Source organism: Lepidochelys olivacea, assembly GCF_965140295.1.
Source record: "Lepidochelys olivacea isolate rLepOli2 genome assembly, chromosome: 1".
Taxonomy (NCBI): Eukaryota; Metazoa; Chordata; order Testudines; family Cheloniidae; genus Lepidochelys; species Lepidochelys olivacea.
In genome coordinates this window covers 53,117,280-53,142,696 of record NC_140411.1, presented here as the reverse complement: position 1 = coordinate 53,142,696, position 25,417 = coordinate 53,117,280, and the positions used below count along the sequence as shown (strand labels likewise).

The 25,417-nt window shown below is 41.7% G+C and overlaps 1 protein-coding gene across 3 annotated transcripts; it reads left to right on the top strand.

Moving 5' to 3' along the window:
* Positions 1–2,969: 2,969 nt before the first annotated feature.
* SPART (spartin) lies at positions 2,970–25,417 on the top strand (the record flags this gene model as incomplete). Of its 3 annotated transcripts, XM_084648578.1 has the most annotated exons (9): positions 2,970–3,317; positions 6,399–6,513; positions 7,840–8,672; positions 9,762–9,959; positions 15,890–16,019; positions 18,776–18,970; positions 20,315–20,473; positions 20,574–20,664; positions 24,689–25,417. In XM_084648578.1, the coding sequence occupies 7 exons, from the start codon at positions 7,842–7,844 to the stop codon at positions 24,873–24,875; spliced, it is 1,791 nt and encodes a 596-aa protein (XP_084504704.1). In that variant the 3' UTR covers positions 24,876–25,417. The 3 variants fall into 3 exon arrangements, with proteins under 3 accessions (XP_084504704.1, XP_084504705.1, XP_084504703.1); XM_084648579.1 differs by lacking the exons at positions 2,970–3,317; positions 6,399–6,513 and adding an exon at positions 22,824–22,884 and having other exon boundaries at positions 7,797–8,672; positions 24,689–24,815; XM_084648577.1 differs by lacking the exons at positions 2,970–3,317; positions 6,399–6,513 and having other exon boundaries at positions 7,797–8,672.

Below are 25,417 nucleotides of genomic sequence, written 5' to 3'. Positions count from 1 at the left end.
ACACCAAGGAGAAAAGTGGGCCAGTACCTAACCACTTAAACATGACAAGACTTGGCCTATCATTTCTGCTTCTGGCTCAGAGTATATATTTATTCTTATCTGCCACTAGATGGCAAACTTTCTACATATTAACTATTCTCTTTCTCTCTCTCTCAAACACACACACACACACACACAAAATATAGGTGGCAAGTGCCACCTCTATTTAAGGCTCCCTAATACTTTCTATGATAAGACTGTTTTCAGTTGCTTATAACTTTGCCAAACTTAAACCATTTGGGATAAACTTTCCTATACTGGGTTCCATCACAGGATTTGTTTGGTTTTTGTTTTTTTAAGTTTCAGCAAAAATGGTTCAACTGTTTCTGAAAACAAGTATGTGGGAGATTCTGTTTGTTCATATTAAAATTTTTGTACAACTGATTCACTGAGAAACTCTGGCACCTCCAGGCTTTAAAGCAGGTGTTTGACATTCAGTAGAGGGGTCATTGTTATACCAGGAATGTGCTTTCTGTCATTCCCTTGAAAATCCACCCAAATCTGGCTAAGTGTAAAGAAGTACAGAGGAGAGGGTGAAAGTGTCCACAAGGGCAGAGGGAGGAGGCCAGTGTCCATGAGGTGGACAGGCAGTGGAAATGGGGAGATCATTGAGGTGTCAAGGCCCTAGACGGCAGGGGAAAAGGAGGACAAGTCTCATTAGTACACTCTGAAATTAGTATAGTGGAGCATTCAGGGAGGTTACAGGGCAATGGTTATCAGCGCAAGGGCCAGTGCTCAGAGGGAAGATCAGGAAACAAGGTCCAGGGGAGAAGCAAACAACAGTGATCAGGGTTGGCAGGTAATATTGCTGTGCTGAAAGCTGAGGAGCGGCTTGACAGTGCCCATAAGTGCCTCATGAGCATGGAAGGGTGTCGGGGAGAGTGTGGCTCTTCCATCTGCCAGGAAACAGGAGCACTGAAAACCTCCATTCCTCTGTGTGCATTTTGTGTATGGTTGAGGTAGAATTTTCCCTCCCCAAAAGAGTTGAACACATTTCTAGACAGACTAAAAAAGAATTGAGACATTTTAAAAATATCATGATTTTAAGCCAATCTCATAATTGTTGTGGAGTCCACAGATTAATTTGTGAACGCCCAAGATCAGCAATACTTTGTTTACAGTGAAATTGTCCAGTGCAAAATATTGACTTCACTTTATAGGGTTTTAGGGTTAGGGTTGCTACCTAGCCTGGTATCTCCAAGATTGTCTAATTTTTAACAGCTCCACAAGTGGGATTTGTGAAATGTTCATGAGTCCTGAGATAATTTTTGGGGGCATGGGACACACTGCAAAATATCTTTGTCACAGTCTGACCCAGTCCTGCTCCCTGGATGGACACTGGTCTGTTGAGACAGGATCCAACTGCCGAATCCCACATGCTTCTTAGCTCCCTGTATCTGGATAATGACTGATCACTGTTCCTAGCTCTGGGTCTTTCAGGTGCTCTCATGTGTCTGATGCCTGTAGTCCTGAGACCTAGACCTCAGAACCAGTACCCCTGCCCTTCTGAGCCACCATTTGATTAGACATGTTCATCTGGAGTACACCTGGCTGTGTGAGCTTTGGGCTTCTAGTTTAACCCATTCAGGGACAAGATGGCAGTAAAACAAGAAACCACAGGATTAGCATAGGAATTTCTTAAATACACACACTTTGCTCTTAACAACCACCACAGAGCTACAGATCTTAGGAAAACAACATACTGCTGAATGCAATTCTTCTCTGTTTTCACTACTTCTGTGAGTCTTGAGTTGGTCCAATTCATGTAGGCCATACAACCCTTCTAGCCTTCTTGGCCTACCCATCCTGCTTCTGGAAATTAAACAGCCTTCCTTGGCAAAGAAAGCATTTCTATTTTAAAAACAGATTCTGACACCTTTCTTTTCCCTGCACTTCCATTGTGGAATTTCCAAGCTCTAACCTACCCTGAGCTTTTGTGCAGAGAATTGTTCAAAATCAATGGCCCTGAAGGTAGAAAACCTATTATCCCACAGGGGTAGAACCATTCAGTGTTCTGGTCTTGACTGGTCTGACACAGCTTCTGACATAGTCTGTCCACTAGCTATAAAGTTCCTGCTGCAGAATGAATGCACAAAGCCACACTAAAGATTATATTAAAAATGGAAGTTGAAATACATGGCATTTACAAATCTAAATGGAATTCGTAAGTTGACAAGAGACAAATTGTAATGATCGTGTAGACAGCCCTCCACCAATAGATGGTGTACTATCTTTATCTTAGTGTTGTTATCTGATTGGGGAAAGTCTTGCCTCTGGTGCTGGAATTATTCCAATAAATCCCTGTGATTTCTATAAGCAAGTATTACAGTAGTCACAATCACCACATTATGTTGTAGTGCCATGAAGATTTCTTGTATGGCACTATTCTGACACAGTGCCCTTGTGCTGTGCTAAGATTGATGTTTGACACAGCAGGATGACCTCTCTGACTGTTCTGTGTCACAGTGTTCAACTACCCTGATCTGAGGAGATGATGGCTAGGGTGACCAAACAGCAAATGTGAAAAATTGGGACAGGGGGAAGGGGGGAGGTGTGTGGGTAATAGGAGCCTATATAAGAAAAAAACCAAAAAATCGGGACTGTCCCTATAAAATCGGGACATCTGGTCACCCTAATGATGGCTGAAATTTGTCCCTTTGAACAAAATTCACTGAAGTTGATAACTGCTTAGTTACCTAGCATAGAAAATTTCACGGGAAGTTTCACAATCACAAATGGGGGCGTGTGAAGTATCAGACATAACCACAAACAAGGCTACGCTTGTGCATCACTTCCTTGCACAGATTCAACATGCGAACCCCAACAATCCCTCCCAGCCTTTCAACAGAACCTGCAGTAACGTCTCAGTACCACACGTCACCACACAACGCTGTCGTCTCCTCTTGTGACGACTTCCGGTTGTCCTGTGATGTCATTGCAGCAGGGACACCATGCCCTGCGGTTGTGACGCGGTGATGTCACAGAGCATTGTGATGTCGTGCCAGACGATAACATGTGCCCGCCGCAGCCCGGGCTCGCCTGCCAGACCCCGATGGCGACCACACTCGTGACCGCGCGGGCCCGCGCCGCGGCGCTGCAGCCTCGCTCCGGGCCGGGGGGCGCAGCGCCTGCAGAGGGCGCGCCCTGCTCAGGCGCCCAAAAGCCTCCGCTTGAGGGACGGGAGCAGCTGACAGGCGGTGACGTGGTTCGCAGGGCAGCTGGGATCGCGGAGACAGTGGCGCAGAGGGAGCAGGTTGCTGGCGGGCGGCTCCAGTTCCGTGAGTGCCGGGTTCGGGCGGGCGGGAGCGGGGTGAAGGGGCCCTGCCCCCCCCGCCCCCGTGTCTGGCTAGGGGGACTCCCTTGTGTTGTGGGGCTGGTGGGGTGTCGGCTCCCCCCACCCCGTGTCGTTCTCTGTCAGCCGTGGGGTCTCATCCCTGGGCAGACCCGGCATTTGTTTGTGGGAGGCTGTTTCTAGCTGAGACCCCAGTGGAGCTGGGGATCCCCCCCCCCCAACACACACACACACACACACACATTTGTGAGGCTGGAGTTGGGAGCCCCTAGGTGCCATTGTGGTCACGGACCAGCTCCCTCCTGCCGGCTTGTCACGCCTCCTGCCAGCCCCAGTACACACGGATGATCCTTGGAAGTGGTAGACCCAGCCAGAGGCTTATGGCGGTGGTCACCTATTTTGTAATCACCAGGACAACAAACTGGTACCTGAGTCTACCTGAGGGGGTGTTCTCAGTTCGCATTTCTGTACCCCACGCACCACAAAACAAATCTGCAAGTCACTTTATTAACTGGCATTGCCAACATTTTTATTGACTTGAAACGCAGAACAAAAAGTTAATACAACCGGATTATAGATAAAGAAGCCCCAGAGTACAGGAAAATTTAAAGTAACTTTGAAGTTCTGCAGTTTCTGTTTGTTCACACAGGTTCATTTTTAGCTTTTTCACCCATTCCAAAAAGGTCTGTAAATACAACTGACGTTTAAAAGTACCTGTATGATTTGGAAATTTATACCAGAATAAGGAAACAATCTTGCAGTTTTACTTACACAGCACAAGTCTTAAATTCCCCTCTAATACTGATCCCTTGTTTTGGCTTGAGTGACTTTACCAGACCCTTCTCCTAAGTGTCCCCACAGCAGACTGTGACTCCTTGAGACTGCAGAAAGCCAAGTTATCCAAAGCCGGGTACCCAAAAGTTAGTGAACACTTCTGAAAACTTGACTGTATCCACTACTGCTTTAGTAATAATGGAAATAGTAAAATTGATCTACCTCATGTAAGTGTTGGGGGAATATTAGTAGTGGGTTGCATTGAACCATAGAGATGATTAGAAATCTAGGGTCTGTTTAAGCTGTGTTAAATATAGCCCTGGAAAAACATCAAACTGACACTGATTGAATAGAAAAGGAGTACTTGTGGCACCTTAGAGACTAACCAATTTATTTGAGCATGAGCTTTCGTGAGCTACAGCTCACTTCATCGGATGCATCCGATGAAGTGAGCTGTAGCTCACGAAAGCTCATGCTCAAATAAATTGGTTAGTCTCTAAGGTGCCACAAGTACTCCTTTTCTTTTTGCGAATACAGACTAACACGGCTGTTACTCCGAAACCTGATTGAATAGAGTATTTCACTGAAATACAGTAAATTAACTATGAAGCGGTAGCTTATTTTAGTTAATCTAGAATGAGAGTGTTTCTCAGAATGGTTTGATTTTGAAAATCATTTTGTTTTGGGTGGATTTTTTGTTTTTGTTTTTTTAATCTGTGCTTTGCAGTTTGGAGTGGGAGTGATTCATATCTATCTGTCAGACTTGCTGCTAATGAAAGAGAGAATATTAATGATGATTGTTCTGTAACTCTTCTTTTTTTCCATGATGACCGCCAAATTTGATGGCAGTTTTTTATATTGGGCTCATAGTTTACTTTCTAAATAGACAACACATAGGTAGTGGGGGTGTGGGTCCTACTAAAGGCGGTGCAAATGAAGTGAAGTGAGTCATATCATTATTGGTTCTATGGCTTTTTAATTTTTTTCCCCTTTTTAAGGAAATAGGCTCAATGGCCTGTGATGGGATATTAGATGGGGTAGGATCTGAGTTACCCAGGAAAGAATTTTCTGTAGTATCTGGCTGATGAATCTTGGCCATATGCTCAGGGTTTAGCTGATCGCCATATTTGGGGTCAGGAAGGAATTTTCCTCCAGGGCAGATTGGAAGAGGCCCTGGAGGTTTTTCGCCTTCCTCTGTAGCATGGGGCACGGGTCACTTGCTGGAGGATTCTCTGCTCCTTGAAGTCTTTAAACCACGATTTGAGGACTTCAATAGCTCAGACATCGGTGAGAGGTTTTTCGCAGGAGTGGTGGGTGAAATTCTCTGGCCTGCATTGTGCAGGAGGTCAGACTAGATGATCATAATGGTCCCTTCTGACCTAAATATCTATGAATCTATGAAATCCCAAATGGACTAGGATTTAAAAGCCTCCTAGAAATAGTATATTTTGAGGAGAAATTGGGAGGAAAGGGTGGAGCTATGGCCCATTGGGGTCAGGAGAGAATTCCAGATAATGGTACAGCATGGGAAAAGCCTGGAGAACAGGAGTAGTAGGACACAAAGGGGTGTATTAGTCATCATGTTGCTTGGGTGCAATGTATGGGTTGGGAGGGAGGTGGTGTAAATAAATTATTTAGGCATGAGTCAGTTTGTAAACTGTCAGGTGTCAATTATATCGGAAGCCTTAAGGTTTGTATTTATAGAATCATAAGAATTACCATACCCATCACTCCAATCCCTGACATTGTCTAGTATTAGATGCTTCAGAGGAAGCTGAAAGAAACCGTACAATGGACCGTTAAACTTTAACCTGCCCATAGGAAGAAAATTTTCCTAGCCCGTCAGTTAGTGATTGGTTTATGCCTTGAAACATGAGGGTTTAAATCCGTTATTAACTATCTGCCTAATGTAATTGTGTCTAATGTCGTGTCTAATATAATACTGGATGTTCTCAGTCATAGAATAGGCTAAAACTTTTTTGAATCTCACTAAGGTCTTGGCTTCAAAGATAACATAAAGAACAACTATATTCGTTAACTACAACTATATACATTTATTTAAGCAATTATATAGCTTAATTTAGATTCTAATTTCTATATTTTTTTCATTATATTAAGATGGTGCATCTGTTATTTCTTATTTACTAGACAATGAACTTTTTATTCATGATTTGTGTCTAATTGAATTCCATTTTCCATCCAAATTCAGCTGAAGCACAAAAACAGCATTTTTAAGTATTGGTTGGGAAAAATCTGGTAGTTTCATTTAATCTCTAATTGTTGAAATTTACAGGAGAGGCTACACTCCGAAGAGTGCTAGATGACTGATGAATAGTCTGCAAAACTGAAAATAAAAGTAATTAACCCAAAAATACAACAGAGACTGAAAGACTGTCATTTGGAAAAAGGTAAAGACCAATTTTTCCTCCATTATAAAGAATGAAAATGAAATAGATGACTTTTAGTGCCATATTTATAAAGCTTGACCTCAAAAGTTAAATGTTCTTCCCTGATCTGTTCTACTTAAAAATAGTCTTTAACTTACTAAACTTTATGAGGAGGGCTCATTAATTCAGCTCATAATTTTTTATGTCTTTAAAGTATTTAATAAAGTAGAGTGAGTGTAGGCCTTCATGTAAGTTGCTGTCAATTCCAATTTAATTTTAAATAAGCTTGTCTTTAAAATAAATACTTTACTTAAAATGAATTTTTAAATAAAAATCCAAATTTTTAATTTTAAAAACTCCTCCTGCTTGTTGCTTCTGTTAAGGCTTTTTAAGACGCCCAAATGTAGTATCTGGAGTTTGTGCTCTCTCCTGGTGCTTAATTTTTAGACAAGTAATAATTGACATAGACTATTTACAATTGCAGGAACTGAAACCCATCAGAACCCTCAATCTTTGAGTTCCCTAGATGACGAGGGTGCGCAGCACCGTGCAAAGTCCCACATTAACTACCTTAAACTGTTGATTAGTGTAAGAACTGAGGGTCTAGCTACAGTATAAACAAAAAAATTTTAATGTGAAGTACAAAATGAACAAATTGATCTTGTCCAGAATGTTATATGAGAATTGGACATGTAAAAACTTCTGTTTATAAAATAAAACCATATTTGTCTGTATACTAAACCTATCAGCAAGAGAAATGAAACTATAGTTTTAGAAAAACACATTTTGAACAATAGCTGCAATATATAGTGTTGCACTGTTTTGAGTTGCACTTCATTGTTTTTGTATCTTTCTGCACTTATCAAGAAGTGCTGAGTTGACCTAAACGAAGATAGGGAACCATCACAAAATTTTAGTAATGGAGGGTCTGTGCATATATATCTACTGGAATTACACTTCAGTCATTATACAATATTCTGGAACATAAACCCTTTCAGCAGCTTTTCTCTCTTTAAGAAGTAAACACCTTTGTGGTGTAAGCTCCTCATTTTGCATTAATCAGATCTGATTAATACAGGGTGAGAGTCCTCAATGAGCTGGAGTCTTATTTTCTAATCCAAAGGTTAACCAGAAATGTGTAATAGAACAGATCAAAATTTGCACCATGCATAGATACTTTGGAGCTAATTAGAGTGCTCTTGTGAAATTTATTATACTGGCTTGAACAAAAACAAGTTTTATCTTATAAGAAGTGTCTCTTAATTGACTGCAAACAGTTCTTACTGCATGCCTATAAGGAAGGTATGCCTACGCTTAGTCATGCTAACACTATGTTCCAATTTGCAGTAATGGAACAAGAACAGGATCCTGCTATTCTAGAAGATGAAAACATTAAAGCTATTAAAGAAGAGTTCAAGAAAGCCTTTATGTTTGTCAATAAAGGCCTGAATACAGATGAATTGGGTCAAAAGGAAGAAGCAAGGAACTACTACAAGCAAGGACTTGACCACTTGCTTAGAGGAGTTAGCATTCCATCACAAGGTCCTGAATGTACAGGATCCCAGTGGGACTCTGCCAGACAAATGCAGCAAAAGATGCAAGAGACTTTACAAAATGTTAGAACTCGACTGAATATTCTAGAACAAAATACTCTTGCTAGGCAAACTAATGCCACCACAATGAATGTGCCTCTAGAGGTGCCCAAGTTATACCCAGTGATTCCCACTAATGAAAAGCCAGCAAGGCCCCCTGCACCTAATTCTCTGATTCCACCATCTGGGCCTCCTGCAGCAAATGAAAATGTTGCAACTACAAGCAAAGGGCAACATCCAGCAATGAGTCCTTCATCTCCAAAAGCTCTCTCTCTACCACATGAAGCTCCTCCTGCGTATACTCCTCAAGCTACTGATGGACACTATACTGTATCTTATGGTACAGACTCTGGGGAGTTTTCGTCAGTTGGAGAGGACTACTACACAAAATGTACTCAGCCGCCTCCCCTTGAAAGTCTAGGAGTAGATGCAGATGAATTGATCCTGATTCGCCAAGGAGTACAGATATTCTTTGTGACTCCTGATGGGCAGGTTAGTGCTCCTTCATATCCTGGATACCTGCGCATTGTGAAGTTCTTGGACACTGATGGTGCAATGGCCCAGAATCGTCCGCCAGCGTTTCTTCAGGTAACAGTTGGAGTGTTGTTTAACTTTAGAATACATTGTATCTGTTACCAATTTTTGTATATGGGCTAGAACTTTGTAATCTGAGCCATTTTGGCTCTTGCACGTCTGAGTCAAAACCTGCTTCTCTTGTGTTCCTGTGAAAGAACCTGTACAGAGAACTACTCCTTCACTAGCTACATTTATTGTAGGCATAGATGTCACTAAAATATACTGTTGTGTCTGTCTGAGAGTTCCAGAACACCAAATGTTTCAATGGACTGCTTTCTTGGAATGGGTTGGCTTTTAACACTTTTTTTGATCTTATAGAATTTGTTTTCCCTTTCCTCAGATAAATTTGACCTATTGAATGATCTTTTGCTATTAATTGCATCTGTGTATAAAGGGTCAGTTTAAAATGGACTTAAGTATTTAACTTTCTAGCTGAACATGTCAGTATGGTTTACTTGGATAACCGCTGCACAGTTCTGAATTTGTGGTGTATGTACAACCTTCTTATGTAAACTAGGGATGGAACAGACATTTTTAGGTTATCTAGTCCATCTTCTTGCCAGTGCAGCACTGTTTCCTTGCGTACATTTAGTAGTAGGTTTTTCCAGCCTGATTTCCAACTTCAGTCTCCTTTTGAGAGAGTGTTTGTTTGGATCTTCTTATCCTTGTCTACAAGGGGGAAGTATTCCCACCATTGGTTCAGCTCCACAAGTGTTAGCAGCATTGGAAGCTCTAGACAGCTCATTAGCAGCCTCTTTACACTGTCATGTAAACCTGCTCTGAGTGGAGCAGAATGGCATAGGGACTGTAAATCCAGCACCTGCTTGGTATTAGGCTCCCTCTACTACAGAAGCTGGGCTTCCTGTGTCTTAGTAAATTAATTTTATTTGTTCCTTATTTAACTTTGGTGGCAGTCTATTGAGAGTGATGTATCCCAGCAATACACTTTTCAGGATCATTTGAGGCTTTTTAAATAAAGCTACATGGGAACTTTGGAGTCTGATGCTAATCTGTACAGATCCTTCAATTGACATTACTTTGGGCTTATTGAAAAAGCATGATTCTTTAATTTATGCAAATAAATTAATTTGTCATTTTCAGGTTTGTGACTGGCTGTATCCTCTTATGTGCAACCAATCTCCTGTTCTGTGCTGTAATAGTGGAGTCTACATGTTCCCTGATTTGATGTCGCAGGTGCCAGGATCCCATGTGGGAGTAGTGCTATCTTCAGAACTCCCAGCAGCTGACCGAGAGCTTTTTGAAGATCTGTTAAAACAGATGTCTGACCTCAGAGTCCAGGTAAATTCTAGGGCAATGGTTTTAAACAGACAATAAAAGATACAACAAATTGTAACTGCATAACAGGCATAACTTTGGGGTCTTACCAAGTGATCCAGATCACGCTCTTATGTAAGCTGGGCAGAGTAGTATGCAATACAGCCAAATACAAAGGTCAGACCTTTAGAAACAACTATTGTAGGCAGTATTTAAGGATGGGGGACTATATCATGGAAAGCAGTGACTTGTAGGAAAATACTCAACTGAACGTGAATTCCCCAAAGAGGCTAATATGATTCTCCAGGGAAATATTGAGTAGAATCATAGAATATCAGGGTTGGAAGGGACCCCAGAAGGTCATCTAGTCCAACCCCCTGCTCAAAGCAGGACCAATTCCCAGCTAAATCATCCCAGCCAGGGCTTTGTCAAGCCTGACCTTAAAAACCTCTAAAGAAGGAGATTCTACCACCTCCCTAGGTAACGCATTCCAGTGTTTCACCACCCTCTTAGTGAAAAAGTTTTTCCTAATATCCAATCTAAACCTCCCCCACTGCAACTTGAGACCATTACTCCTCGTTCTGTCATCTGCTACCATTGAGAACAGTCTAGAGCCATCCTCTTTGGAACCCCCTTTCAGGTAGTTGAAAGCAGCTATCAAATCCCCCCTCATTCTTCTCTTCTGCAGGCTAAACAATCCCAGCTCCCTCAGCCTCTCCTCATAAGTCATGTGTTCCAGACCCCTAATCATTTTTGTTGCCCTTCGCTGGACTCTCTCCAATTTATCCACATCCTTCTTGAAGTGTGGGGCCCAAAACTGGACACAGTACTCCAGATGAGGCCTCACCAATGTCGAATAGAGGGGAACGATCACGTCCCTCGATCTGCTCGCTATGCCCCTACTTATACATCCCAAAATGCCATTGGCCTTCTTGGCAACAAGGGCACACTGCTGACTCATATCCAGCTTCTCGTCCACTGTCACCCCTAGGTCCTTTTCCGCAGAACTGCTGCCTAGCCATTCGGTCCCTAGTCTGTAGCTGTGCATTGGGTTCTTCCGTCCTAAGTGCAGGACCCTGCACTTATCCTTACTGAACCTCATCAGATTTCTTTTGGCCCAATCCTCCAATTTGTCTAGGTCCCTCTGTATCCTATCCCTCCCCTCCAGCGTATCTACCACTCCTCCCAGTTTAGTATCATCTGCAAATTTGCTGAGAGTGCAATCCACACCATCCTCCAGATCATTTATGAAGATATTGAACAAAACCAGCCCCAGGACCGACCCCTGGGGCACTCCACTTGACACCGGCTGCCAACTAGACATGGAGCCATTGATCACTACCCGTTGAGCCCGACAATCTAGCCAGCTTTCTACCCACCTTATAGTGCATTCATCCAGCCCATACTTCCTTAACTTGCTGACAAGAATACTGTGCGAGACCGTGTCAAAAGCTTTGTCAAAAGAAGGACGCTATTATCTCTGCGTACAGCACTGGTGAGACCATTGCTTGACTACTGTGTCCGGTTTACATTTTTAAAAAAGAATTTAAAGACAGTTCAGGTAGAACTTCAAAAATTATTAGAGAGCTGGAAAGCATGCTTAAACAGAGTTTTAAAGAGCTGAATCTACTTAGCTTACTGCAGAGAAGATTAAGAGGTCATTTGACCAGTCTATAAGCGCCTACACAGGGAAAAGATCTCTGATATTAGAGGACTCTTTAACTTAGCAGTCAAAGGAATAACAAGATCCAGTGGCTGGAAGTTGAAGTTAGAAAAAATCTAATTCAAAATAAGATGAAAATTCTTAACAAGGAGGATAATTAAGCATTGGAACAGCTTCTCAAAGAAAGTGGTAAATCCATCGTCACTTAAAGGCTGTAAATCAAGACTGGTTGCTTTTCTAAAAGATATGCTTCTTCTTTTACCACCCAAACTCAAGCTCAGGAGTGGTCATGAAAGACCCAGTCCTGCAGTGTTTTATGTGCGGGTAGCCCCCTTTGGCCAATATAAAATCCTGTTAACCTCAGTGCAGCGCTGTGTTGGCACAGGATCCTGTATGCAAAGCACCACAGGATTGAGGCATGACTTAGCAAGGAAAAATAATTTTGTCCAGTACAGGAATTACTTGGTGAAATTCTGTGGTCTGTGTTATGCAGGAGTTCAGACTAGCTGTTCATAGTGGTCCTTTAAGGGCCTTAAAATTCCATGAATCTATTAATTTGCCCTGATATGATGATGCAGGTGCCAAGATCCCATGAGGGAGTAGGATTATCTTCAGAACTCGCAACAGCTGACAGAGAACATTATGAGGATATGTTAAAACAGATATCTGACCTCAGAGTCCAGGTAAATTCTAGGGTAGTGGTTTTAAACCAATGATAAAAGATGCAAATTGTCATTGAGTAACAAGTGTAACTTTATAGTGTTTAAAACTGTCAAACGGGCTTCTGTGGTAGCCTGTGGTAGTGGTGTGCTCTGCCACTAGGGAAATGCAAATGTGAATTCTGGCTCTCGCCCCTTAATCTAAAAAGGGCTTTGAAATGCTGCAGAGCTTACCCCTTGGGAGGGGGTTCCTTCTAGTTAAGAAAACATCCCAGCTGCATTCTGTAGTCAGTCTGCTTGTGATTATGTGATAGCACTGAATACCATCTCAACATTTGGTGGAAGGATGCTGGCAACAATGAGTGGCTGTGAAAGGAGTTTAAAATGGGGGAAATTCCAAGGTTCTGCTGTGGATTATTACCTGTTTAGTGCTGACAGTGAGTCAGCCTGCATGAATGCAAAGGACTACTGGAGAAGAGGATGAGTGGGGAAATATTTTAGGAATTTTAAAGCAATATGATTTAACATATTAAAAATATCACAATTAAGAGAGAGGAAATAGATTCCCTCAATTATAATGTGTTCTATGTAGAACCCCATTTATGGTAGCTTAATTTTTCTCAAAATGTCAGCCTTCCAACAAGTATTTCTATAAAGGTTCTAATATTGGTAGAACAAGCTGCCAAATGTCAAACTCAAAATATGTTATCAAATTGTTGTTTTTGCTCTGGAAAGTATTGTATATTATTTACTGCCTACAGTATGCTTAGCACGGTGCAATACAGTAACTGCTCACTTTACGTTGTCCTGGTTAATGGTTTTTTTTGGTTATTTTTGCTGATCAGTTAGAATATTCTCGTTTAAAGTTGCACAATGCTCCCTTACAATGCGTTGTTTGGCAGCTGCCTGCTTTGTCCACTGCTTGCAGGAAGAGCAGCTAGTTGGAGCAAGCTGGTGGGGGCTCAGAACCGGGGTGGATCGGCAGCTGTCCAGCAGTTCAAGTGTTCCTCCCCCCACTGCCATGTGCTAATCCTGCCCTCTGCCTTGGAGCTGCTCCCGGGAGCCTCCTGCTTGCTGTGGGGGGGGGGGGGGGAGGATGCTAATGTCAGGATGTCCCCCTGCCCCCCCATCCCCATAGATCAGGGGAGGCATGACAGGGTTCAGGATGGAGGGAGCTTGCTGGCAGTAGCTGTTGTCTCAACTTGTTGATCTAATTAAAAAGGCAATGTACTTAGAGTGGGATCAGTGTAATTAAAGAGGCAATGCTTGTCTCTCTCACACACTCTGTGTGTCCGTCTCTCTCTGCCATGCTGTCTACTCCCTCCGTTCCTGTTGCCTTGTAGAGTGTGAGGTTACATTAACAACAATATGTTAACCCTTGAGGGCTCAGCCAAATGCTAGTTCATCATTTAGCAGTAAGGCATTCCCTGGGAAATATCCCACCCTCTGACTCCACCACCTCAACCAAGCTTCACAATCATCATTGCTGTGTACTGTAGTAAATAAAAAATATAGTCTTTTTGTCTGGCAAAAAAAATTTCCCTGGAACCTAACTCCCCCGATTCCCACTAATTCTTATGGGGAAATTAGATTTGCTTAACATCATTTTGCTTAAAGTCGCATTTTTCAGGAACATAACCACAACATTAAGTGAGGAGTTACTGTACAGACAAATAGTCCCTGTTCTGAAGAGCTTGTGATCTAACAGAATGATATTCAAAACATGGGAGGATGATTTAAAAGGTAAAATGAAACAAAACACTGACTTTTTTCATTTTTTTAATTAGAAAGTCACTACTTCTGTGACACGAAAGTAGTAGGTGTGGTAGCTTGGCAAATTGTGAGCATTCTTTCCATAGGGAGCAACATAGAGAAATGCATGGGAAAGGGTTGGGAAGGAGACAAATGGGACATAAAGCCTGGTGTAAATCATGGAACAGAGGACCAAAAGGGAAACCCAGCAAGAGACAGATCTGAGATGTAGGCAGATTCATGAAGGGATATACCCTCTTGGAATAATACGTACATTTGAATTCAATAATTCAATTTGAATTGCAAATGGTCAGTACAGTATTTACTAGGAGAATGTGATCCTATACTGTTATCAAACAATAACTGGTCATTTTCTTGGAGTTGTGACTAATATACTAAAAACACTGACATCAGAATAGTAGAGCAATACTGGAGGCGAATCTCTGCATGCAAATCGTACAGATTATGTTGCAGTGTTTATCTTCCGGTAGTATGTTGTTTAGTATCTCTGGTTGTTGAACAGGAAACTGAGAGAGCTCATCTATTTTTTGGAATTCTTCTCTGTTCACCTTTCTCATATTGTAATAGTCCAGTTCCATTCCCCCATTTGACTTTATTTTCCGAAAATATTTATTGAAATACACTTCCTCAGATTCTCCTCTCTAGTATTGTTTTGTATTTTTGTCTCTTATTTGATATGTGTTCCTGTATGGTAATTATAACCATTCTTTTCCATTGGTCCCAGACAAATCTCTCTCTCTCTTTTTTTTTTTTCTTTCAGAACTTTAACCAATCCTCTTTTCAGCTATGTCGATTACTTTGACCCTCCTGGTATTTAACTTGTACTAGTAGTATTTACTGTTGGAATTTAAGTATTGTTAAAACTCTCCTTAATTTTTTCTGCCCTCTTTAGCTAGAAGTAAAGTCCATTGTATACTATATATAAAATCATATTAATTGCAATAAAGTTGCTTTATGAAAAACAGTACCCAGTCTGGTAGTTGCCCCTGCTGCCTCTGAGTAATTGACAAATGTTGCGGCCTAATCCAAAAGCTTTAGAATGTTAGAGATGAAGGCAGGTAAAGCAGCCCCCCTTGGCCTGAAGAGAAGGCAGCATCATGCACCACTTCATAGTGTTCCTGGCTGTAGCAGTCTGTAAAAGCTCCAGCAGCACACGGAGTGAATAAGTGTCCTTTTTATTTATAAATTTGGGAGGAGAAAAAAAAGAGCAAATTCCCAGCAAAGCTGTATTCTGTTGTTGCAGCTGGACTCTCTGGGCAAATATAGAACCGATTGGGGCTGCAGCTCCCATACTGAACAGTAGCAAAGCGTTGTCTTCCCTCTTAAAAAATTTAAGTGGAAAGATGGACATGCTTGTATTTTTTTTTTCCTGCATTACCCCCCCCCCCCGAGAGTTCTCAGCTATGTTAATTGACCAAACACTCCTGTTCGTAAGTTTCCACTCTAACTAGACCAAGGAAGTCTACAATTTTTGTTCTAAAATGCTTGTTTAGAGAAGTTTCTAAAACAAAATTGCTGTGAAAAAAGTCACTGAATCTCTTGTCTGTGCCATAGTAACACACACGCTTTCATCCATTCTCTGCTAATTCATCTCAGAAATAAGGAACTTAATCCCAGGTTTTTAAAGATATTTAGATGTTGCTCTACTCAGTGTTGTAATGCCTAAGTCTCAAAAGGGCAACAGGGTGTAGGAGCCTAAGTCACTTTTGAAAATGAGGCTTTAGCTCCTAAGTGACTAACACCTAAATACCTTGATCTCCACTACTATGGTTAATGGGGACTATCTAAAGTCCCTAAATAGGATAACTTGTTAGCTTGCTAAACACTTCATTTTCATGAATGTATATTTAATCCCTTAGCCTTTGGAAGCTTCAAGTGATGTGAATAACCTGGCCCAGACTGTACGCATCCAACCAGAGCCTGAAGGAGGAGAGAGAGAAAGAGAGTTACCTGAGTGGAGTGAGAAAGTAGCTCATGGAATCTTGTCAGGTACTACCAGAATCAGGGATTATGTTTAATTGTCTTGCCAGTAGGGTTTAAACACTATATTTTGATTTAAAGGCATTGTTGCTGATGAACATTTTAGGGGGCTGGGGGTAGGGGGACTAGATACACAAAGATGACTTAGGCACCCAGCCACCTAGCTGAATCCATAGCCTTGAGTAAGGCACCCAGATTTCCTGTTCAATGAATGCATGAGGAGAGTTAGGTGCTTAAAAATTCACTAGAGATAGCACAGAGTGGGGGAGCCACCTAAACTAGCCAATAGGAAATATTTAGGAGAGAGGTATGACCTCAGCCAAGCTCACAAAAGGGAGTTAAAAGGAGGACTTGAGACTTGTGGCAGGAGAGCAGTGGCGGCGGGAGGGAACCTTTTGCCAACCAGTCATGAAAGCTTATGCTCAAATAAATCTGTTAGTCTCTAAAATGCCACAAGTACTCCTTTTCTTTTTGCGGATACAGATTAACACGGCTGCTACTCTGAAACCTGTCAAAGGGAGTTAGGCACTTAAATAGGGGTCAGAGGAAGGCACCTCCCTTCAATCAGGATTCACAGCCTTGAATTTTCTCACGGACATAGGACTGACCTGGCTTAGGCACCTTTCTCACAAAAAACAGAGGAGAAGGTGGTACCTGGTCCCTCCTTGCACCCAATAGCCAGGTGGTTAGAGCACCCACCTGGGATGTGGGAAACCCAGGTTCAGTGCCCACTCTGCCTAAACTGGAGCAGATACTTGAACCACAGTCTTCCACCTCCCTGGGTGAGTGCCCTAATCGCTGGGCTGTAGAGTGTGTGTGTCTGTCTCTGGCTGTCTCTCTCCAATGAACATCTATTTTATACAAAGTGGAACAGTTTCAGAAGCTGAGAGCTTCAGACTACCGCATACCACGTGGTTAGGGCACACACCTGAGAGCAGGGGGACTTGGGTTAAAGTCCTTGCTCCTCTCTGGCAGAGTGGGGATTTGAACCTCGGTCTCCCACATCCTGAGTGAGTGCTCGAACAGTATAAGAGGGGCACCACCATCTCTTCTGTTTTGTATAGGGCCTGATCCAGTAGGCATGTCCTAAGATCCTCTCTGAGGTGAGATTGGTGGGGAACACCTAATCTGAGATCCCACCATGAGTTAGGCACCTGGTGTCAGGGTTTGGACAGCTGTCTGCATACCCATGATCAGCAGAAATGTCAGCACCTAGGACTTTTATCAGCAGAAACTTAGATACCTACAGGGTTAGATGGCATCTGTCAAGGTTCCTCCCCCACTCTGAACTCTAGGGTACAGATGTGGGGACCTGCATGAAAAACCTCCTAAGCTTATCTTTACCAGCTTAGGTCAAAACTTCCCCAAGGTACAAAATATTACACCCGTTATCCTTGGAATGGCCGCTACCACCACCAAACTAATACTGGTTACTGGGGAAGAGCTGTTTGGACGCGTCCTCCCCCCCAAAATACTTCCCAAAACCTTGCACCCCACTTCCTGGACAAGGTTTGGTAAAAAGCCTCACCAATTTGCCTAGGTGACTACAGACCCAGACCCTTGGATCTTAAGAACAATGAACAATCCTCCCAACACTTGCACCCCCCCTTTCCTGGGAAATGTTGGATAAAAAGCCTCACCAATTTGCATAGGTGACCACAAACCCAAACCCTTGGATCTGAGAACAATGAAAAAGCATTCAGTGTTTTACAAGAAGACTTTTAATAAAAAATAGAAGTAAATAGAAATAAAGAAATCCCCCCTGTAAAATCAGGATGGTATATATCTTACAGGGTAATTAGATTCAAAAACATAGAGAACCCCTCTAGGCAAAACCTTAAGTTACAAAAAAGATACACAGACAGAAATAGTTATTCTATTCAGCACAATTCTTTTCTCAGCCATTTAAAGAAATCATAATCTAACACATACCTAGCTAGATTACTTACTAAAAGTTCTAAGACTCCATTCCTGTTCTGTCCCCGGCCAAGACGACTACAGACAGACACACAAACCCTTTGTTTCTCTCCCTCCTCCCAGCTTTTGAAAGTATCTTGTCTCCTCATTGGTCATTTTGGTCAGGTGCCAGCGAGGTTACCTTTAGCTTCTTAACCCTTTACAGGTGAGAGGAGCTTCCCCTGGCCAGGAGGGATTTCAAAGGGGTTTACCCTTCCCTTTATATTTATGACAGCATCTGAGTAAGGGTTCTGAGAATCAAAATGTTGGACTTAAGTGCCTAAATCCCTTTGTGGATCTAGCCCTGAATGATTCAAGCCACTGAAATGAAACTGTTTTAGTCCTTTATGATTATGTTAGAAAATGGGCATCTGATTTTTTTTTTCTTTAAAAAGAAGCATTCTGCAAGGGTTCTGTACTCCAGGTATGAAGTGACAGAAGAATAAATTTGTCTGAGAGACGTTAGCAGGAGGGTTAATGAAGAGATATGGATTATATTGTATCCAGAATGCTAATGATGCCCAGCTCTCTATCACACTTGACTCTGATGGAGCAGAGTTTATATGAAATTGAGGCTTGGATGAGGGTTAGCTAGGTATGACTGAAATCTGACACATTGGAGATAATGTGGTGGTTAGGGGGATAACAGAAAGAAGAGTTGTAGAAATTCATTCATATTAGCTTTACTTCCTCAGTCAGGTGCTGCCATTTGCAATTTTAGGTATGTTACTAGGAGGGAGGAGAAAATACTGCCACAAGTCCAGTCTGTAAATACTACACATCATAAGCTAATTATTTTTGTTGTGAAGGAGCATCCTGGTTGAGTTGGGGTTTGGTCAAGGGAGCAGAATATACTGGCAAAGCAATCCACAAAGGAGCTTCCAAACTGCGAGAACACATTCAACCAGAAGAGAAACCTTTGGAAGTCAATCCAACTGTAGCAAAGGGGTTTCATGTAGCAAAACAAGCTACTGGAGGAGCTGTAAAAGTCAGCCGGTTTTTGGGTAAGATGTTCTGCATCTGAAAAAAGATGTTGCATTGAATGTGCAGACTGTAAACACACCCTGTTTGCTTGGGTTTCTGAAGTGCAGTAACTAGATGAGTTAATGAACTGACCTCCTTTAAAGATCCCGTAGTTACTCCTGGTTATCATTAGTGTGAGATCAGAATTAGCCCCAAAGTATCATACTGTATTTGGCCTTTTAGAGAGCAAGGTTGGTTGTTTTTTTCCTAAATCCAAAGATCAAGCATATTACTCTGTCATGCATTTCTGCAATCTTAATGTTAGATTGGAATCTCCATATTGAATTAAATGGCTAAAACTGACTGTTACCTTTGGTTCCAAAAGTAGCTGGTTTCATTTTAGTTTTTAATGATAGCATTTAAAGGTTCTAGCTGAACTCATCTGTTCAACCTCTACAATTATCAAAATACAGAGGTATCTGTATAAAGTGTTTTTTCAAACCTGGGGAGGGCTTAAAATTAGGCTTCTAAATTCATACTTGGCCACTGCTATTGAAATGTCTTTGTCTTCAGAGGTGCTGAGCAGCCCCAGTGTCTGTTGACTTCATTCTCTTATTATCTGCATTATTATGGTAGTGCCTATAGGCCCCAATCACAATTAGGACCCAGTGAGTTGGGTATTATAGAGTCACGTGGAGGAGTTAAAGTAAGAGACAATATGTGCCCTCCTGACCAGCTTCTTTCCATTTAAACAAGGCAGAAAATGGAAAGGAGGGATTATCCCCAATTTACAGATAGGAGACTGAGTCAGAGATTTGCCCCAGATTGAGTTTATGGACTGGTCCACACTAGAAGTGCTCCATTAGCACAGCTGCACAGTGTCTGATGAAGACCGCTCTCCTGGCAGCATAACTACTCCACCTCCAAGAGGTGGTTGCTATGTTGATGGAGCGTCTCCTGCCAACGTAGCACTGTCCACACTGGTGCTTAGATCAGGGTAACTTGTGTCACTCAGGGGGAGTGGCTTTTTCAAACCCCTGAGCGATGTAAGTTATCAACATAAGTAGTAAATGTAGACCTGCCCTATGACAGAACTAAAAAAATTAACCTAGATCTTGATTTCAAGTCCAGTGCCTTAACCGCAAGATCATCCTTCCTCTTTTAATGGGAGCTGGGGCTGCTCAGCATCTCTGAAAATCAGGCCACTTCTATTTAGGTGCCTAAATATGAATTTAGAAGCCTGTCTTTCTCATGAATGGAATAAAATTGCAATAATTTTTTAGACTTTTTAATAGAACTTTTAATTCAGTGAACCAAATATTTCCCCCCCCCCCCATTTAACAAGAACTTTCAGACTCAGTCTGAATACTTTTTCTGTGTGTTAGTTGAAGGAGTGTGTTCAATAGCAAGCAGTATTGGAAAAGAGTTAGCCCCACATGTGAAGAAGCATGGGAGCAAATTGGTTCCTGAGTCGCTTAAGAAAGACAAAGATGGAAAGTCCACTTTTGATGGTGCCATGGTTGTAGCAGCAAGTGGAGTTCAAGGTAAAAAAAAAAAAATTCTAAATACATGTTGTAAGCTACATAATTCTTTCACTTCACAATGCTTTGTCTTAAAATAAACTGTGTTTGGTTATATTTACAGGGTTTTCAACAGTATGGCAAGGTTTGGAAAGTGCAGCAAAATGCATTGCTAATAGTGTTTCAACTGAGACTGTTCACACTGTCCAGCACAAGTAAGTTACATTTTTATCTACTTATTTGTCTCCTACTATAAACTAGGATTATGTCTGAACAATGGCCAACATACAGGCCTGCTTATTAAACTTTTAGCTTTTACAAAATTATAGCAAGTCTTACTATAGAGAATAAAATCTCTTTGCACTAGGTATTCAGTAAATGAACAGTGACAGATATGCCTTCTACCTAAATCTGATTATGTAACTGAATAAATGTCTCTAATGCAGTGGTTTTCAAACTTTACTGGGGATCCAGTTGAAGAAAATTGTTGATGCCTGTGACCCAATGGAGCTGGGGATGAGGGGTGTGGGAGTGGCTCAGGACTGGGGCAGAGGGTTCAGGTGCAGGGTTGAGGGCTGTGGCTAGGAATGAGGGGTTCAGGGTGTGGGATAGGTCTCTGAGCTGGGGCAGGGGTTGGGGTCAGGTCTCTGGGCTGGGGATGCAGGCTCTGGGGTGGGGTCAGGGATGAGGGGTTTGGGGTGTAGGAGGGGTTCCAGGTTTGGGAGGTCTCAGGGTTGGGGCACAGACTTACCTCCGGCGGCTCCTGGTCAGCGGTAGGCTTCCCACCTTCCGTGGCACCATGCACCACGCTGCGCCCCAGAAGTGGCCAGTCCAGCTCCTAGGCAGAGGCGCACAAGTGGCTTCGCGTGACTCTTGCCCGCAGGCACTGTTCCCATTGGCTGGGAACATGAGGAGCCAGTGCTCAGGGTGGGGACTGTGCATGGAGCCCCATGGCCTCCCTGCCTGGAAGCGGCCAGCAGCGGGTCCAGCCTCTGAGGCACAGCGCGGTGTTGAAACAGGTAGGTACTTTTAACATCCTGGTTGGTGGTGCTGACCAGAATGCAACCCAGTGCCTGACATGCCATGACCCTGTACCCGAAGTTTGAAAAACGCTGCCCTAGTGGATTGATTTATTTATTTAGCTCTGTGGTCTAAATTAGTACAACTTTGAGAGATGTAGGTAAAATCCCATTCAGATTTTGGTGTGTATTTCAACATTTTTATTTAAAAAAAAAACCTCATGTTTAGCTAAAATACTAACTTTGAATCACTTCTAACTCTGGTTCAGTCTTCACTGCTTTGGTTTAGCAAAGTTTAACAAGTTCAGATGAAGATGAGAATCTGGTGTACAAGGAAGGAGTTTCAGCTAGAAGTATGTGCAAAGGAGGACATAAAAGGGGAGTTAAGGAAGGAAACATAGGCCTCAGCAGTACAGATATTGAGCAGAGTGTTTAAAGTTAGGGTGGACATAAATACAGATGTTGCCAGAAACAAGTAAGCCGGGGGAGGAGGACGGGGATTTAGGAGCATGTGGTACTGTGGTGATGGGAAGATGGTAGAGAGCCTCTGAAGAGATGATAGATTGAAAGGGTGCAGGTGGTGGTCTGGAAAACAATACACTAGGCATGATCAGAAATGGGAGGTTCAGTAAAGGCACTTAGGTAACAATGGAGTCAGTAACAGATCTAGCAGCAGCCAGGTAAAAGTGGTGCATGTAAATGCAAAAAGAACAGAAGAGCACAAAGAAGCAGGTAAGACAATAAGCAGACAAACAATATAGGGTAGAGGTCACTGGTGAAAAGTCCCGGTTCTGTGGTGGTGCATTTCAGACTGGAGGCTGTGAATGTACTCCTGGAATGCATTTTGGGTAGACAGCAAGCAGGTTGGTGATGGGTCTTTTATAGGCAGCTGCAAGAAATGCATTAAGGCTTATGATAGGCTGGGCAGAATGCCTGTAGGTGGCATGGAAAGAAAATCCTTAGTCTTTACCCTAGATACAATGACATCATTTCATTTTAATTGAGCTTTTCTGTACTCCCCACCCTGTAGAATGAGGTAATTATTTTATAAATATCTGCAAGAGCTTTGGTTGAAATATTAGTAGATACTGCTATTTGCAGATCTACAGATTGGGCATGTCTGAGAAACCTGCTTAAAAACAGGAGTAATCATCAGTCGCATCAGGGCTTTTATTGTGTTTTTTGTTCCATATGTCATTTTAGAACAGTCTGACTAATCAAAACTGCATCACTGTTATCTGGCTGTCTAATGGTATCTTGCTCCTAATGGACTGTCATACTTATTTCTAATAGGAAGTGGCTGGAGGAGCTGTATTAGTACTCTGCTGCCATTTAAAATCATTTTTTTATTTTAGATATAAAAATAGGAAACATGGAGATCAGCTATCAACAGCCACTAAGAGTGACAAGCAATAAGTAACTAAATTTTGCAGTTAACTAAAACTTAGTGTTTGATGATTGAGGATTCCCCCCATCACTTGCATTTGGCTCTATCCAAACATGTTTTAAAATCCTGCAAGAGATCTTCTTAAGCTCGTTTCGGTTTAGGTGGCAGAACTGTCTTTTCTATAAGACAACTGTAAAAATCAGCATAATAGACAACATTAAAGGAACAGTATCGGGTTTCCACCAAGCTACAAGTGCTCTGGATTTGAATGTAGCTGCAGAACTACTAGCTCTGTTCGGGTGCAAGTGAAGTAAGTGGCCTCTAACTACTAAGGTTCTTATAGAGGTGTCCTTCATTCTAGTATCTGAGTGCATCTTGACACATTTAAAAACAAAAGCCCTCTCAGTTGAGGCACTGTATAAGATTTTGAGCTGGGGTGAAGAATCAATTTATCAAATCTTGTATATAGGGCTTAAGAAGAAAGCTAAATTGACTATACACTCTGCCACTGTATGTGCCATAAGCAATGCAGCTACCTGTTGCAGTGATGCTGCAGCAAATTTATTTAGTGTATCAAGGGTGGAAATAACTAATCAAACTGGCAAATATTTACTCTTTTGCTGTCAACTAATTCTTTGATCTGCAAATTACACCATAATCATGATTAAGGCTGCTACTCTATCTACAGAGAATATTTAAATAAAAATGTGTTTTTTCCTCATTTAGTTTCAGTACTTGGTTCAGCCCTCAGTAGCCAGGGCTGCCCTTCTAGTATGAGATAAGGACCCAGACTTTGGTTCTCCTAACATAATACTTTACCTCCACCCTTTTAAAAAAAAAAAAAAATCCTAGAGAACTTTCAGACACTGGACTATCTAATACAACAAAAAAATTATGGCCCTGACTCTGAGCTGGACCTTACAGGAGGCTCAGCCCAGATGGTAGAGCAAAGGTGGTTTAGCACTGCTGGGATTCTGGGATCACCAAGACTATTTCTGGCCTGCTCTTATTTATGCATGGCTACAATGCATCCCAAGGGGCTGTGTGGCAACTTGGAACAGCTGGATTGCTGAGTGCTCTGGCCATTCCCCTGTGCTAGTCCAATATAAGGATGTGTTATGCTGGCCCTACATTGCTGGAGAAATTCCTAAATGGGGAGATCTGGTTGCTTATCTGCCCCCTTAAGCTATAGAAGCAGTGTAAGAGGCTGGAACACAGCCCAGGATTGAAACTTATGTTTTGAGTATGTTGGACTAATACCTCCCCTTGCCAGAATCTTCTGATACCAGGACACTGCTGACTGAGGCTTCCCAACTAGTAGAACTTCTCTCTCTTCCCATTGTTCTGTCTCCAATTCATCTCATTTCCTTTATTCGCACTTGTAGGGGGACAGATTTTTTCATCCCCCAATACCATTTACACCTAACTCCTAGAGAAAAGAACAGAGCAGTAGTTGATATTCTGACACTTGAAAAGAAAGTTATGGAATTAATAAACCTTGTGACAGATTAGCAGCCATAATATGAATTTTAGCAATTTTTAATTTGTGTTTAAATATTTAAACTCAGTCTAGTCAAACTTGATCTGGGTTCTTTCATTTTCTTTGTGCTATGCATAAACTCTTGCTTTGGGAGTGAAGATTTCAAGAGGGGTGAATTAATACAATCAATAGTAGCTGTACGCTTGTGAAGACCCCATACTGAAACAGATTTACAACCATGTGGCCGTGGGAAGCAAGGGTTTGTGCATAAGGAAAATTGAATGAACAGATGACTTCACTTGTATTAAAGTTTTTAAAATGTATTTTCGTATCTACAAATTTTTTTTTTTAAGGTATGGGGATGATGCAGGCCATGCTACAGACAACGCTATGAATTCTGCAATCAATGTTGGTGTGACAGCATTTAACATTGACAACATTGGTATCAAAGCTATAGTGAAGAAAACTGCAAAAGAGACCGGTTATGCTGTGCTGGATGAATATAAAGTACTAGAAAAGGAGAAAAAGGATGGAAGATAAAACAGTTAATTTCTCAAAGCCTTACAGTATGGATGTAATTTACTATTTTAAAGTAATGGGATAATGCTAATCTATAATGTAAGTATTTATTTTTCCTAATTGTCTTTACTAAAACTAATTCTTTACATACTTGAGAACTGAAGGCATAAAACTAGCCATTTTCTCTGAGATGGAAGTATCCTTCATTTAGCATTTCTGCAATCATGTATCAGTCTGACCACTGGAAGGATATGGATTTAATTTACATATAGTACATTCAGAAAAAAAATCTTAATCTATTAATTCAAAAACTCCATTTTTCAAAACATAAAATGGAACAGTAACATGGATGGAAGTATGAATTTGTTTTGAGTATTTTTGTAACTCTTTTGTAAAGAAAAAGGGTTGGTACTCTGAATAAATCTAATAGGGTTTATAGTTTAATTCCACTTTTAATTATTATGGTTGAAATGAATTTACCAAGGCAGAATTGTCTTATCTAATTATATGCACTAAAATTAGTTTGGGGTTCCATCCTTCAGTTTCCAAAGACTAGGGAAATT